Source organism: Pongo abelii, chromosome 1 (assembly GCF_028885655.2).
Source record: "Pongo abelii isolate AG06213 chromosome 1, NHGRI_mPonAbe1-v2.0_pri, whole genome shotgun sequence".
Taxonomy (NCBI): Eukaryota; Metazoa; Chordata; class Mammalia; order Primates; family Hominidae; genus Pongo; species Pongo abelii.
Genome location: NC_071985.2, coordinates 167,897,996 through 167,915,539, shown reverse-complemented (window position 1 = coordinate 167,915,539; position 17,544 = coordinate 167,897,996). Strand labels below are relative to the sequence as shown.

The 17,544-nt window shown below is 40.3% G+C and overlaps 1 protein-coding gene across 10 annotated transcripts in view; it reads left to right on the top strand.

Annotated features, from left to right (window-relative positions):
• The window catches only part of AK4 (adenylate kinase 4), an 81,436-nt gene extending 65,255 nt beyond the window's left edge, over window positions 1–16,181 (top strand). For 9 of the 10 annotated variants that reach the window (XM_054541845.2, XM_009249418.4, XM_063720766.1 and 6 more), the window contains 3 exons: window positions 5,394–5,566; window positions 11,386–11,504; window positions 12,704–16,181. In XM_054541845.2, the coding sequence (XP_054397820.1) occupies window positions 5,394–5,566; window positions 11,386–11,504; window positions 12,704–12,818 (407 nt within the window). In that variant the 3' untranslated portion in view covers window positions 12,819–16,181. 10 annotated transcript variants of the gene reach the window in all.
• The last annotated feature ends 1,363 nt before the right edge of the window (window positions 16,182–17,544 follow it).

The window sequence follows — 17,544 nt, the reverse complement described above, 5'->3', positions numbered from 1 at the left end:
CCATGTTGCTGCCTCAAGGTACATTTGTACTATCAACAGCTTAAGAGTGAGTCTTTGTGTTGAATTTATCCATCTGTAACCCAAATGAAACCTCACCATGATAAGGTATTGAACCAGATCAGGAAAGTAGATTAAGGAGCTTTACTATTAAAGAGTCAGGTAGGTGATGAAAGGGGCAAACTGAAAACCAATGGAAGGAGGCTAATGAAAGTAGTGGCTGTGTTGTGCCCAGGTTCTGTGCTGTGCTGGGGTTGAGCTCCCTGTGACTAATGACTACCTGTGCTGAGCTGTAACTGCCACGGAGAGCACCAGGGACTCCCCAAGCTCTTAGAAAAAACCCAGAAAAGGAATTAAATGTGGGAAATTAAATGTGGGTGGATGAGGGCCTTTCTTTCCTGCTGCTGCGTTTTTATTGAATTGGGAGATGAGCTGAGCTCTTAGGTGAGCTCTACCAAGAGCAGCAGCGACCGTTTATTAATCAGCACACTCTCCATGTGCCCAGCACTTTGCATCTTACACATTTGACAGGGATTGTCACTTTTAATCCTCAAACTGCCCTGTGCAGTAGGCATTACCCTTTGTCATGGGCTGAGTTGTGGGTGTGTCCTCTGACCCCGAATTCCTGTGTTGAAGCCCTAACTGCCCCCCCCCAGTACCTCAAATTGTGACTATGTTTAGAGAGAAGGTCTGTAAAGAGGTGATTAACTTCAAATGAGGTCATTAGGGTGGGCCCCAATCCAATCTGACTGGTGTCTTTATAAGAAAAGGACATTTGGACACATGGAGTGAAGACCATGTGGAGGCAGCAGGAGAGACAGCCATCTGTGAATCAATTAGAGGCCTCTGAAGGAACAAACCCTGCTGATACCTTGGTCTTGGACTTACAGCCTCCAGGATTGTTTAAGCCACCCAGTCTGTGGCAGCCCTAGCAAAATAATGTGCCCTCGTCTTTGTTGTTGTTGTTTTGTTGTTGTTTGTTTGTTTTGAGATGGAGTCCCTCTCTGTTGCCCAGGCTGGAGTGTAGTGGCACGATCTCGGCTCACTACAACCTCCACCTCCCGGGTTCAACTGATTCTCCTGCCTCAGCCTCCTGAGTAGCTGGGATTACAGGCGTGGGCCACCATGCCTGACTTATTTTTGTATTTTTAGTAGAGATGGGGTTTTGCCATGTTGGCCAGGCTGGTCTTGAACTCCTGACCTCAAGTGATCCACCCGTCTTGGCCTCCCAGAGTGCTAGGATTACAGGCGTGAGCCACTGTGCCCAGCCCCTTGTTTCACATCTGATGAAACTAAGGATCCGAGAGTATATGAAACTTGCCAAAGTTCTCACAGTTATGGCTAGGTAAAGTCCTGGGATTAAATCCAGGTGTGTCTGATTCCAGGTAGAGATAAATCTAGGGATTAAATCCAGGTGTGTCTGTTTCCACAGCGTGTGCTTATACCTAATGTGTTATTGAGTCCTGAGTGTGTCTACCTTAAGGCTGTTTCTCCTCACTTTTGAAATAGTGAGTGGCACCCAGATCTTTGACTTATGTCTGGTTCATTGTTCTTACTAATATACCATGCTTGCCTCCCCTGCCACCACTTTCCTTAGAGGTAAGATACTGGACAAGTACATGAGCGCCTCTGGAGAAGAATGTCACAAACAGGTGGCTAAGTTAGGGACTTCGTAAATCTGGAAAGATTTGCATGTGTTTGGGACTTTCCTTCCCAGCTCACTCCTGATGAAGTGAGATAGAGGCGACTTGTTCTTTAAAGTGGTTTGTTACCTGCTTAGAAGTAGAGTTAAGCCTGACAGAAAAATGGGGCAGATGAGTGTTTAGTATCATACTTGCACTGTTGCTGTCACTGAGAAGTTTGGTGGTTCGTCATGAATCGGGGTAAATATTAGAAAATACCCAAGTCCTGCTCTCACTCCTAGATGTTCTACTCTAGGAAGTCTGGGACAGGATCTGAGCATCCATCATCATTGATTTTTTTTCTTTTCTTTTCTTTCTTTCTTTCTTTTTTTTTTTTGTTTGAGGCGGAGTCTTGCTCTGTCACCAGGCTGGAGTGCAGTGGCACGATCTTGGCTGACTGCAACCTCCGCCTCCCGGGTTTCATTGATTCTCCTGCCTTAGCCTCCTGATTAGCTGGGATTACAGGCGCCTGCCACCATGCCCGGCTAATTTTTATAATTTTAGTAGAGATGGGGTTTCACCAAGTTGGCCAGGATGGTCTTGATCTCTTGATCTCAGGTCATCCACCCGCCTCAGCCTCCCAAAGTGCTGGGATTACAGGCGTGAGCCACCACGTCCGACCCTGATTTTTTCTTTTGAGTCTTCCTTGGTGATTTTGATGTGCTCATCAAATGGAGAACCCTTGAAGTTGTGGAATGGTTTATTTCTATAGTTGTTCCTTCTAAACCAGCTTCAGTTACCTGTTGCTTGTAGTCTAAACCACTGGAATTAATTATCATCTGTGGTCATTAGCAGGTCTGAATGTGAGAGTCCAGTAGGTAGCAGGTGCTGTCCAACATGTTTTTGAAATTTGTCTTGTTGAGTTCAGCCTATTTTGTACACTTTGCATTTTACTCCTCCAGAGGGCTCTAGAGCTCAGCTGAGCAGACTGGCTTGTTACCCTCATTAGACAAAGAAACTAGCCAATAAGATTTGAGCTTTTATTTGTTGGAGGAACTAATGTTATGTTATCTTTTAGAGCTTCCTGTTCTTTTCTTTTCTAGTGCTTCCCCCGCTCCCAGCTCTCAACCTCTATCCGAAGGATATGAAGACTGTTTTCTTGTCAAGGTCACAGTTAGTGATGCTAGAACAACAAGGCAGAGACTGTGGCTAAGATTTCAGGTCTTTAGAAGAGGGATCTCTAAAATTCTTTGTTTACATTTATCAGTGAGAAGGTTGAATTTACATCTTCATTATATGGATAATTATGTATAAATTATTTATTTACCCATGCAATTTCACTAATGTGATTGCGATACTTTTTTTTTTTTTAGACAGTCTTACTCTGTCACCCAGGCTGGAGTGCGGTGGTACAGTCTCAGCTCACTGTAACCTCTGCCTCCCAGGTTCAAGCAATTCTCGTACCTCAGCCTCCCTAGTGGCTGGGATTACAGGCATGCGCCACCAGGCCCAGCTAATTTTTGTATTTTTAGTAGACATGGAGTTTTGCCAGGCTGGTCTCGAACTCCTGGCCTCAAGTGATCCACTGGCCTGGGCTTCCCAAAGTGCTGGGATTACAGGCATGAGCCATCATGCCCGACCACTAATACGACATTCTTTTAAAAGAATGAGCCAAGCCCTCCCTGCCTCCCCTTTCCCCAGAGTTCAAATATTTTCTTTCTGTATTTCAATGAAGATAACTTTGGAAGCCACTGCTTTAGAAAATGCTTTTCATTGATGTGGCAGAGGTTTGCGGGGAAAGAGTTTATAGATGATCTTGAGGTTGTTTGGGTTGTAGGTACCTTTCTTCTTTTTTCTTTCTTTCTCTTTCTGTCTGTCTCTCTGCCCTCCTTTTCTTTCTTTTCTTCTTCTTTTTTTTTTTTGAGACAGGAGCTCACTGTCTTACTTGATCCCACTGCCTCAGCCTCGGCCTCGGCCTCCTAAAGTGTTGAGATTACAGGCGTGAGTGACTGTGCCTGGCCTTGCAGGTAACTTTTTATTCCAATTGTCATCTTGACATTTTAGTGAAGAGTGGGTTGTCCAGGGAAAGGCAGAACCTGACAGTCATTGAGAGGGGACTTCATGTGGATGGCTCACAGGCAGTAAGGAAGGCTTTGGAGGGAGCATTGGAGAGTTTGCAAGCAATAGGTATCTGAAGCAGTAGCGTGGGTGGATTTTGTCACGTTCAACTCAGTGAGCACTCAGAAATCAGCTTGGCATTCACACAGACTTAGGGGTTTCAATGTAGTGCTGCACATTCATGTTTGAGCCACCAACTTCCTGCAGTAAGGAAAGGAATTCTTTGAATTGTAAGTGCTACAGGGCCATGAATACCCATTTTTAAGTTGTCATCTTGATACTTCCAATTTTGAAAGGGTAGAGATGGGCTGGTATCCTTATCTGAATGGATTTAAAGTTTCTCTTCTGGATGTTGCATCTTTTATTATACTTCCAGCTCTTCATCCACCTGGTTCTTTAACTAGGATATAAAGACATTTTTTAAAAAGTGAATTAGATCCAGCAAGATTTTTGTCAGAGCAGATAAACTGGAGTGATTTATTTAGGAAAAAGTTACCACTATGTAGCCCCACCAGAGCCAAACCTGGAGTTACATTTAAACAGGTCAATCTCTGAAGAAAAGTGTAATTTGGGGTCATATGACCTAACTCCTGAGGTCATCCAGAGCTTATACTTAAATCAGAAAAGGAAGAGATGCCCATGAGCCCGAATTTTAATTTTGTTATTTCCACACATTTAGAAAAGTAAGAAGAATAAGTTTTGCATTATCCCAATAGATTTAAAAACTCTAGTTCCTTTTAAAATCTTTAAATAGATTTAAAACAATTTAAAATTTCTTCCAGCTTTATCGCGGTATACTTGACAAGTAAGTGTATATATTTAAGGTGTACAGTGTGATGCTTTGATATATACAGTGTGAAATGATTACCACAGTCAGGTTTAATAATTAACATATCCATCACCTCACATAGGTATGATTTCTTATGTGTGTGGCGAGAATCCTGAAAATCAACTCTGAGCACATTTCAAGTGTACGATACAGTATTTATGATAGTCACCATGCTGTTAATCAGATTGCCTACCTTGGTTAAAGTGCAGACTCAGGTGAAGGTGTGGATGGAGGATCATACTTTAATTGATTTAGACTCTAAAATAAATGCATATAGTTATTTTTGCTAACCTAAGAACCTACTCATAAACGGCTAGTGTTAAAAGGATGTAAGATATAATGCTTTCCCTTCACTTCTTTAGCAGAAGTGGAAATGGAGGTGATGTAACTTCCCCAAGGTCAAACAGGTAGTTAAGAGCAGAGAAAGGACTAGAGCCAGGACTGGTTTAGTGATTTTTAGTTTAGCAGATTTTAAATTTTTATCATGTGATTCCTTAATCTTTGAGTCTTCCAAATGCAGAAGCTAGGTTATAGAATAGCATATTTTATTTTAATATTACATTTATGGAGATAGATATTCTTGGTTAAAGCTCTTTTTTAAAAAATAATTTCAACTTTTAGATTCAGAGGATACATGTGCAGGTTTGTGACATGGGTTTATTATGCGGTGCTAAGGTTTGGGATGCAAATGATCCCATCACCCAGATAGTGTAAAGCTCCTTTTAGAATGGTGTATGCAGATTTAATTCTGTCATTGAAAATGTTTCAAGAACTAACTCGAATTGGGCAATATCTTGCATTTGATTTGTTTTGTTTTTGGCATTTAGGTTTTCCTAGGACATTAGGACAAGCCGAAGCCCTGGACAAAATCTGTGAAGTGGATCTAGTGATCAGTTTGAATATTCCATTTGAAACACTTAAAGATCGTCTCAGCCGCCGTTGGATTCACCCTCCTAGTGGAAGGGTATATAACCTGGACTTCAATCCACCTCATGTACATGTAAGAATATACAAAGTGCTTTCACAATCTGACAAGAAAAAGACAAACAATTTCCATTGAAGAGTGGAGAAAACGATATGAGTAGACCATTCAAAAAAGAACAAGTCTACATGACCAAAAAACACTTTTTAAATGTTCAAATGTAGTTGTCAGAGAAGGGACATTTAAGTATTTAAATAGGATATCACTTTGGATCCATTGGACTGGCAAAATCAAAATATAAAAATTTTAATTTTATATTTATTACTGATAAATATATGTATACAATGTATATAATTATATATTTATTTTATTTTAAAAAACTAAAAGTCTATTCCTGGTGGGATCTGGGGAAAATAATACTCCCTTTTTTTGTTAGCTAAAGTATTACTTGCCTCTTTTTAAAGCAACATAACAATGTACATTGAGAATTTTAAGTAAATATTTAATTCAGGCTACTTTTAAGAGAATAGCTGTGGAAATGGAAGCATTAGCAGGTTAGGTCATGTATATGTTGATACTTGTTTCAGTGTTGCTGTAGTGTGCAAAAAACAAAACCAAAAAAATCTCAAAAAAATAAATGAATGTTCATCTGTAGTGGAATGGTTAAATACATTGGAGAATATTTACACCATCTTGGAATATAATATAGTCAGTAAAAAGAATGAATTAGCACTACTTAAAATTAATATACTTGATTTTTAGATAAGCTTTAGGTTTACATAAAAATTAAATGGAAAATCCCCTCCCTCACCCTAGCTTCTCCATTATTAGCATTTTGCATTAGTGTGGTACATTTGTTACAGTTAATAAACTAATATAGAAAAGTTATTAACTAAAATTTATAGTTTGCATTGACATTTTCATTTTCTGTTTTATAGTCTATGGATTTTGACAAATGCACAATGACATGACATTTTTCCATCATTACTGCATTATACAGAATAGTTTCATGGTCTTATAATATTTCCTGTGCTCTACCTATTAATTCCTCCCTGATTTTCCCCAAACTTCTGAAAACTACAGATCTTTTTACTGTCCTTGTAGTTTTGCCTTCTATAGAATGTCATATTGTTGGAATCATATAGTATGTCTGCTTGTCAGACTTGGCTCCTTTCACTTAGTGATATGCACTACACATTCTGTGTTTTTGGAGGCTTGGTAGCTCATTTATTTTTGTAAGTGAATAATGTTCCATTGTATGGATATACCACAGTTTATTCGTTTTGAAGAACATCTTGTTTCCATGTCTTGGCATTTATGAATAAAGCTGCTCCAAATATTCACGTGCAGAGTTTTCTGCAAAATGTAAGTTTTCAACTATTTTGGGTAAAGACCAAGGAGTGTAATTGCTGGATTGTAAGTGTATATTTTAGCTTTGTGAGTAACTGGCAAATTGTCTTCCAAACTGGTTATTTGATTTTGCATTTTCACCAGCAATAAATGTTTCTATTTCTCCGTATCATCACCAGCATTTAGTGTGGTAAGTGTTTTAGATTTCAGCCATTCTACCAGGTGAGCATTATAGTTTTTTGACATGGAGAAATCTTCTGAAAGTGTTTTTCTTTTTTCTTTTCTTTTTTGAGATGGAGTCTCGCTCCATCACCCAGGCTGGAGTGCAGTGGCATGATTTCAGCTCACTGCAACCTCCGCCTCCCGGGTTCAAGTGATTTTTCTGCCTCAGCCTCCTGAGTAGCTGGGGTTACAGGCATGTGCCACCATGCCTGGCTAGTTTCTGTATTTTTAGTAAAGACAGGGTTTCACTATGCTAGCCAGGCTGGTCTCGAACCCCTGACCTCAAGTGATCCACCTGCCTCGGCCTCCCAAAGTACTGGGATGACAGGTATGAGCCACTGCACATGGCCCTGAAAGTATTTTTCAATGAGAAGTGCAAACAGCAGAATGATCCCATTTTTGTAAAACAGGGACTACACCTCTTTATGTATATCTGTTTGTGTGTGTGAGTGTGTGACCTCTAGCTTTATAAGATCAGGGAGAAAGTCATGAGGGCTGTATCCTGGGCTGGAACTGGATGAGGGAAAGTAATCATAGTTGATGTGCAGAGTGGGTAGTTAAGTGACTAGGGCAGGCTAAATTAATAAAAAGATTACCCTTAAAAAGTTCAAAGTATAACATTGATACAGTTACCTAAATTTAGACATGTGTAAAGGTATATGTGTAAAGATATTTTAACAAATTTTCTTAAAGAATTATTGTTTTTTTGATAAAGAGTATTTGGTTTATGATAAAGACTATCTGATAAAGACAGATTGAGCTGTCTTTATCATATAATAGTGAACTCCAGTTTTGGATGGTTAATAGTATTACTTGTTATTCAAATGTGGAATACATACCTTACTAGGTTAGTCTTTATGGAAACATTACACTTGGGTATGGATGGAGTCAGTAATTACTATAGAAAATTTCTTCAAGGGGCTAAGAATGGCTTCCCAACTCCTGGGTGCCATTGTGTCAGTAAAGTCCCAGTGAGGCTTTTTTACTAAGCACTCCTTTTGAAGTCTTCTTTTTAAAAACGTAAAAGCAGGCCCTGTTGGCCTGGGAGGTCAAGGCTGTAGTGAGCTGTGATTGTGCCACTGCACTTCGGCCTGGGCGACAGAGTAAGACCTGGCCTCCCTCCCACCTCCAAAAAACGTAAAAATTCTGTAATTCTTGTATTAGATCCCTTCCTGATATCTGTCTCGAGAAGCTATGATGGGGGAAAAAATGGGTGGGAGTAAAAAAGGAGTTCTGACAATACAGATGGGAACACTGAAGTCCAACACAGACGCTTTATATTTTGCATTTGTCCAGACCTGCTGACGCAGAGATTCTCATAAAATTTGAAAAGCCTTACCACTGAGTTGCTTTTCAAAGCCTGGGTTTCCCTCAAAGAACATCTGCAATTACCATGCTGCTTTTGAAGACCATAGTGAAAGTGCTAACCTAGACCAACTCTACCAGCTGTGGGGAAGTGGCTATGTTGTCTGGGATATATACCCTGGGGTTCGTCATCTCATGCCAGGAAAATTTAGGACACGGATGCAAGGAGTTTAGGAGCGGAGGTTTAATAGGCAGAAGAGAAGAGAAAGAGAAACAGCCCTCTCTATAGAGATAGAGGGGGGTCCAAGTGGAAAAGACCAGCTGGTGGTGGATGCCCTGGATTTTATAGTCCAGGGTGAAGAGATGGTGTCTGATTTACATAGGGCTCACAGATTGTTTGGATCAGGCATGACGTTTACATAGTGCTGGGGAAAGGCTGGTAGCCCCAACCTAACCTCATTATACAAATGAACTCTCCCTGCCCCGCTTCTTATTGTACACGTGGCTGACAAAGAGAAGGGAAGATGGAGCCGCCATCTTGAACATGTCTAGTCCCTAGTTCCAGCCAGCATTCCCCCGTGCAAGCTCCCAGCTTGCTTGTCTATGTCTGCAGCTTGACTTTACAGGCTGCTCTTTGTTAGAAAATGATTTGGGGCTGCTTTTCATTAAAGAGAAAAGCCTTACTGAGGACTCCCATGCCCTTATACCATCTGCCTAAGTGATTTCTTCTTAACTCCTATGTCAGTGGTGGCTGGATTCCCTGGGAAGGAGGGACGCTGTTGCTGTAGCATCATTCTGCTTTTTGGAAACAGGGTTGTATTTGCTGATGCTCTGAAATTCTGGAAATGACTTTCTGAGCCTTGTGGCTGTAAGTAAAATAAAGAAGGTGGCAATAGAGGTAATATATAGCCTTCGCCCATCCCCATCTCTCTTATCATGCTGGGTTAACAACCACGGAATACACATGTGATAATTACATGGCTCACTCATAAATCATAAGAATAAGTCATATACCCGAGGCCCTGAGCTGTAATGGAATTTAGTGCGTTTCAAATTTATAGCCAGTTTCTGATTATCCAGTTGAGTTGCCTGTGCCTCTCAGTTCTGTTCTGGCCTACCTTTTGACAGGTTTATTTCTTGTGACTATCTCCCCTGATGAGTAATAGTCATGGACGTGGGAGGCAAAATTCAAAACGTGTCCATTTTGCAATTTTAAGGAGGCATGATTCCTGGGGAGATTAAAACAAGTTGAAAATCAAGGTTTTTTGTGTTTTTTTAAATTTTTTCAGTTCTCAGAATGTTTGTCCCTGATTGTCATGGGTAATTTAATAATTCCTATTTTAATACACCTTTAAATATGTCGTTTTTTAAATATTCTAATTCATGCCTTCTATTTCTCTTTTCCTTAATTTTAGTGGTTAAGAGTTTCACTAAAATAAATGTTATTTTTTATTTTTTATTATTTTTATTTAAAAAATTTTTTTTGAGACAGTGTCTCACTCTGTCACCCAGGCTGGAGTGCAGTGACATGATTTCACTGCAACCTCCGCCCCTGGGTTCAAGTGATTCTCCTGCCTTAGACTCTCGAGTAGTTGAGAATACAGGTACCCGCCACCACATCCGACTAATTTTTGTATTTTTAGTAGAGACAGGGTTTTGCCATGTTGGCCAGGCTGGTCTCATACTCCTGACCTTAAGTGATCCTCCCGCCTTGGCCTCCCAAAGTGCTGAGATTATAGGCGTGAGCCACTGCGCCCCAACCAACTGATAAATATTACATATGATGAGAGTGGGGGGTTGTTGCCTTTTTCCCCAAACTTATAGTAAGTGTATTCAATATTTAACCCTATATATGATATCAGCTATAACTTTATTATAATGTCCTTCATGAGATTTTTGGGAGAGAATAGAAAGCTAGCAAAATAATTAGACAAACATACTGCAGAAAATCATATAAATTTTCAAATCAAATACATAAAACCAGCCAGGCGCAGTGGCTTATGCCTGTAATACCAGCACTTTGAGAGGCCGAGGCGGGTGGATCACCTCAGGTCAGGAGTTCGAGACCAGCCTGACCAACATGGTGAAACACCATCTCTACTAAAAATACAAAAATTAGCTGGGCATGGTGGCAGGCACCTGTAATCCCACCTGTTCGTCTGAGGCAGGAGAATCACTTGAACCCGGGAGGCGGAGGTTGCAGTGAGCCGAGATCGAGCCATTGCACTCCAGCCTGGGCAACAAAGTGAGACTCCGTCTTAAAATAAATAAATAAATAAAATAAAACCTGTATTAATCAGAACTAGCAGTTAAGGTATATTTATTGTTTTACATTGAGAAAGAAGCAACACATAAGAAAAGCTAAAATAAAGGATTTAACAAATCCAACACCAGCTTCCCTTTTGAGTAATATAATTTAGGTGACGACACAGTCACTTCAGTTTTTTTTCCCTTCTGTATGTTCCTACAATGTATGTCATTATTTGATCTAGTAAAATAACCTGAATAAGAGAAATTTCATAGAAGCTCCAGGATAGAATTGGAAAGCTGGCAGAGATGGTACTGAACTGTATTCTCCTAGATTAGTATTTTTCCTAAGTTAAGCCAAGTTGTTTTTTTGAGATTTTGTTTTCCACATTAAGAACTCAGGCTTTATTTTAGAAGACAAGGTAGTTTTAGGGATATTTAGAGAACCAAGATAACAAGGTTTGTTGTTGGGAGAGGTTGCATGGAATTTTAGGCTGAATGGAAAGTACCATTTATCAACAGCACTGGAACATGTTTGAAAAGATCTGAACTGTTAATAAAGATTTAATGTCAGCTCCCAGGAAATAAGGTTAACATACTGTTAAGTGTGCTATTTCTTTTTCTACTACTCTTAAAATTACCACTGTCACCAAGGCCTAATTCATCATGTGGTAGGAGTTAAAGGTGAATACATGGTTTTGCACAGAAAAGTTTTTAACCTATGAAATGGCCCAACTGTTGTCTATATTAATTGGTTTATTTGGTATTTGTAGGGTATTGATGACGTCACTGGTGAACCATTAGTCCAGCAGGAGGATGATAAACCCGAAGCAGTTGCTGCCAGGCTAAGACAGTACAAAGATGTGGCAAAGCCAGTCATTGAATTATACAAGTGAGTGTGCTTCAATATTTTCATGACAAAGGACAGACTGGAAAGGTGTGGAGCCTGCTGGGAAGAACACGGGGCTGAGGCAGAGTAGTGTTTCTTTAAGACAGATAAACACTAGTGATCCAAAACCTTCCCAGAAGTCAGATGAAATGCTGGAGCTGTACGTGAAAGATAAGGTTCAATACTTTTATCCTGAAACTGTTAGAACATGAGGACCCAAACCTGATCATCTCTGTCTGTTCTGGATGTAAAACAACATTGAGATTTATTTTCATTTTCTTAAAAATTTAAGTGACTGAGATAGTGGTCCCACATATGTTGATACTCCCACATACAAATATCTGGTTTGGATAGAAGATTAGAAGAGACTTTTGGTGTGTCCCTTCTTGAAGTGTCTGTAAGGAGTTTAACAAAAAAAGGCTAAAACCATAAACCAGAGTTAAAAATTCAGATGGCTGCAGGGGCTAGGGCAGGTATTGGAAATGAGTCTCAAACATGGTGGGGGATGTGTCAAGCTAGACAGTTGAGTGACAGTTGAACTGGACAGGTCTTGGGCTGCTCCAGCCAGTTATCATTCTAGGGCACACAGGCCAATGATTCCCATTTTTCAGGAATAGCAGAAATCTGGTTTTCTGTGTGTGTGTGTGAGGGGGAATCTCAGTTTTCATATTGGTAACATATTTAAATTTTTTAAATAACATGCAAGTCAAACAAAACTTTATACTGAGTGCATTCAAAACAGCAGTTTATACTCTGTCACAATCACTTTCTGGCCTTGTAGTCCCCCCAAAATTTAGCAAACCTTAAGATCAGAGTTTTATGATCATATTATTATGATACATCAATTATGTGTTCCATGATTGATTAAGTAATAAAGGTTTTAGTAAAGCTTTTCAGTGGTTCCCTTTTGAAAATTATATATTGGGGCACGTTTGGAATGGCCCCTATAATGCTATTCTTTGATATGTTTTAAAGGGGAGAAAAAAGGTGGCATCATGACAAGCATACCAGAATTGCAAAAGCTATGACATTTAGGTACACCCAGCGGAGATGTTGATACCTTTGAAAGGGGCTCTTTTAGCACTTAGTGTGGTATATGATATAGACCATGAGATCATGCTTGTTTTATATCTAGGATCTTCTGCACTAATATGTGGAAAAGAAACTTAAAAAGCCATTGTATGTTGGACTTTGTATTTCAGGAGCCGAGGAGTGCTCCACCAATTTTCCGGAACGGAGACGAACAAAATCTGGCCCTACGTTTACACACTTTTCTCGAACAAGATCACACCTATTCAGTCCAAAGAAGCATATTGACCCTGCCCAATGGAAGAACCAGGAAGATGTGGTCATTCATTCAATAGTGTGTGTAGTATCGGTGCTGTGTCCAAATTAGAAGCTAGCTGAGGTAGCTTGCAGCATCTTTTCTAGTTGAAATGGTGAACTGATAGGAAAACAAATGAGTAGAAAGAGTTCACGAAGAGGCCCTCCTCTGCCTTTCAAAAGGGTGGTCACCTACACATGTTTAAGGTGTCTCTGCACATGTCTCAAGCCCATCACAAGAAAGCAAGTGCAGTGTGGATTTCAAATGGTGTGTAACTTCAGCTCCAGCTGGTTTTTGACAGCTGTTGCTGTGGTAATATTTTTTACACGTGATGGTGATAATCTCTGGGTCTCCCCATCCCCACAAAGGCTGTTGAACCACAGCACCAGGAAGCCTGAGAATGAATCCTGAGGGCTCTAGCCCAGGCTTTGTCCCAGGCTTTCTGGTGTGTGCCCTCCTGGTAACAGTGAAATTGAAGCTACTTACTCACAGTGGTTGTTTCTCTGGAGTGACTGTGTCCACAGTTCATTTTTTTCCAGTAGGAATAACTCCTTTTCTACATCCACACTCCATAGAGTCTCTCCTTTTCAACATCCTGGGATGAAAGAATTTGGCTTCTTTTTTTTTTTGGACATCTGTTTTCACTCTTAGGCTGTTAAACAATAGTTATTGCTCTTATCCCTCTCAGATTCTAAGTACTGAGAGCGATGGGGCTGTATTGAATCTCTGTATGCACTGAGAACTGAGCTATGAAGAGGATCTTATTAAACTGCTGGTCTGACTCTATGGATTGACACTGTTCCTTTCTTTTATTGTGGGAAAAAAAAACCCTAAAAGTCTTGGGAACCCCCTAAAGTCTTTTGGGAATCCCCAAAAAGCATGGAAAGTTAAGTATTTAGCTACATAAATGTTGTAAGATCATATCTTATGTATAGGAGTAATAAGACCATTTGGAATTACTGGACTAATCGAATAGTTAAGGTTTCTATTCAGGACAATAAAATGTATTTTGAAAGTGCTGCTAACTATTGATGCTGACGGTGTTTCACTCCTGTGAGTGACCCAAACATATTATAAATATGTGGTAAAGGGAATAGAGCCTGTGGGGTTGAGCAGAATGTTGTACTAGCTGTACCTGGACTGAGTATAACAGCTTTATGATTATGAGAAAACAAAATCTTTATTTTTTTTTCCTGTTCCAAAGATTCATCCTATGGGGTGGCCATAAAGTCTAGAATTAGATACTAATATTTTGTCATTCATTATAACATATTAGTAAACCATTTGTTAAAAGATTTGCCTGGTTTCCAGACTTGGTGGCCACCTTGAATAATTCTTGCTGTCTTCTGGGAAAGATGATGAAATTTATTCCTGCTGCCTTAAAAATATGTATCCCTTCTTCACGCATCATGACTGTCCCCAGCGAGTGTCCTTTACTATTCTTGGGAGTGACTCCTGTCTAACTTTTCATACTGGTGAGAAGAAAAGAAGCCTATTTTAACACTTTAGTGGTGTTGAAACACATTACTTACTTTCTGAAGATGTCCCAGTGAATCCTCTGTCAATTCACTGCCATATGTAATCTATATGATAACGAATGCATCTTCCTTCTAAGTACTGCCCAAACTCTTGCTAGCTCCTCTCCCATTGTCCCTTCATGTGAATATTTCTTGGCTACCTTAGTGGAAATATAGACCAGTCTCCTCCCCATCCATCCTCTCAAACATAATAAGATTGTTTACTTTTTAGATTTATGCAGTGAAAATGCCCAGTCAGGTCTATGAATCGTCAGTGCATTATATTGACTCTGAGCACTTTAGAATTTAGAGTTGCAATTGAATGCCAGCTGTGGAGATGGGGTGCGTATCAGATATATAGATAAAGCTCAGGTTTGCTAGGGAACCAGGTATAGAGAAAAATAAGTCTGATATGAGGAAAATTGCACAATTTAGAGTAGTTATGCCATAGAGAAAATTTCTACAAACTAGGAAACAGAGAGAGTTACTCTATAGAATACTCAAAAGAGGAAAATCTGTGCTTTTTTGGAAACAGGAATATCTTCCAACTTCTTTCTTCACTTCCCTTTGTGTTTAGCTGACCCTCCAATGTGATCATTGCCTTTGGAGTTTGGGAGAAGTACGGAAAGTGGCCTGATCCCTACTTCCATACTTCACTCCTCCATCCATCCTTCCCTCCCTCTTCCCCTCCAGCTAAATGGACAATTCTAGCCAACACTGAGTCACTCAGTAAGTCTCAACAGTGGGTGTGTTTGCTGAGATTGTCCAGCAGTTGAGCAGTTTGGTCTCACCTCCCTCGCTAGTTGAGACCAAAAAGAGACAAATAACTTTTTCATGGTCTTTGAAACATAATGCTTATTTCGTGGTCAATCTATTTCTTGTTTTCTTCAACAAACTCACTAGTTTTCCCTTAAATGATTTTGTAAAAATTAAAGTTATCTTGAAAATGTTATGACAAAAGTAAAATTAAAGGGACATCTTTTCTTGTTTTTGTTTTTTTTTTCCTATTGCCACACATGACCGTTCCTTCACCTTTAAGCAAAGAGAGTGGTTCAGATGGTTTCTAAGATGCCAACCTGACCTCGCATTCTGTCATTCTACCCAGCTCTTAATTCAGTTTGCTTCCATTATCCTAACAGGCTTCTTTCTTACTTAGAACTTGGAAAGGCTGCTATATTTAATACCCTCCAACACTAACGCAGACTTAAGATAGGTACTGTTTATTGAAAACCTACTGAGTGAAATGTGTGGTTTTAGGACCTTTGTAAACATCTCATTTTATCTTTCTAGCATCCTATGAAACAGCTATGATTTCACGTTGATAAACAAAGAAGACAAGGGTGCCAGGGATGTGAAGCGTCTTGCCCAGGCTTCTGCTGCTGGTGACCAGTGTAGCCAGGACTCCAGCCCAGGTTTTCCTGACTCAGAAGACTGAGCTTGTTCCTAGATATTATTAATAGCTACTTGTGTCCAAGCAACCAAGGGCCTTGAGTCTGCTTGGTTCTGCTTACGGCCTCACATCAAGAATAATGGAGCTAGTCCATGTCTGTAGTCCCAATGCTTTGGGAAGCCATGATGGGAAGATTGTCGGAGGCCAAAAGTTCAAGACCAGGCTGGGCAATATCACAAGACTCCATCTCTACAGAAAAATTAAAAATTAGCCAGTCATGGTGGTGTACACTTATGGTCCTAGTTACTCAGGAGACTGAGGCAAGAGGATTGCTTGATCCTAGGAATTTGAGGCTGCAGTGAGCTATGATTGCACCTCTGCACCCAAGCCTGGGCGACACAGCGAGACCCTCTCTCAAAAAAAAAAAAAAAATAGCAGAGCTCACCAAAGTGATGTTCACCTTTTTAATGACATTCCTTTTTCTTTGCTTAAGAAAAGAAAGCTGCTAGATGAGTCTTAGTTTTCCTGCATAAGACCTTTATGAATAGAATAAAAGACTGTCAAAGTAGGCTGGGCTCGGGCCCAGGCTAATCTATGAAGGAAGCAAGCTCGTGTTCCTTACCTATCCTTTCGGTGTCCATTGGGTTGTGCCCCTGAAGTGGCCTTTACCCTTGAGCCATCCCCAGCCATGGTGCTCACACATAGGCTTTTGAGCTCCTTGGAGCTATCCAGATCCTGCTCACTTTTCCTTCCTGAGAGCAAATCACCCCCTCACTCCCACTCTAAACAAGGCCTTGATGATAAACTCATCCTTCTTAAAATGCTGGCAGGTAAACAAGCGATGGTGAAGCATTGAACACAGGTTAACTCCCGACTTTTGTACCATTGTCTCTCTGTTCCATTACACATTAACATGACTCTGAATGCAAAATCCAAACCTTTGCCCACCATCTGCTTGTCGTGCAACAGTTGAGGCAGTAACCGGGGGAGATTCACTTCCTGTCTTGTCCTTCCCCAGGGATCACCCCCCTGCTGCCCTCCAGCAGCCAAGCTCAGATGAGCTCCATTGTTACCCTAGCTGTGCCCGTCTCTTTGGTAGGGAAGGAGAAAGGTAAGGATAGCCATCAGTGAGGAAGGATTCTTGGAGCGAGGAGCCACTGTGGTTTTTCCTGCTATTTAAGATGTTGAGACCGGATAACTTTAGAAAGATGCCTGCACAAACCCATAAATAGTGCTTTTATAAAGTTTAGTTCACTGGAACCTGAGTTCAGTATTTGACATTAGCTTTTTGTCCAAAGAGTTGAAGCCTGCTGGAGGTCTTTGCTCAAATAATAAATACCGCATATTTCCAAATGTGTTCAGGTATAGGCACTAGGTACTGTCTGTTTACTCCATGTTAGACACATTACATGCATTGGCTAATCCTCATCAATTACCTATGTAATAATCTAAACTTGCCTCCTTGTATTATAAATGGAAATAATCCTGTTTATTTAAATGGGTTTTCATGTACCTATAGGGATTAGGAAATTCAAAGGGCCTTTTTTATACCTTTCCCTAGTTTGAGCTCCCCGTTCTCTTTAACAGATAAAACAACCTATTTGCTTCAGCCTGGAATCTGTTTTTGGTGCTTTGGTGCAGAGACAGGAAACGGGCACTCAGAGTCACACTGGTAGTTGCACACTGTATCTGCAGAGGGCGTGTCTCATCTGTACTCTGCTGGGTTACAGGATTTCAGGAGGTATTTGTGTCCACCTGAGAATTCTGTTTATTACCTTTCATTTAACAGACAATGTCTTTCCTTTCTGCAGT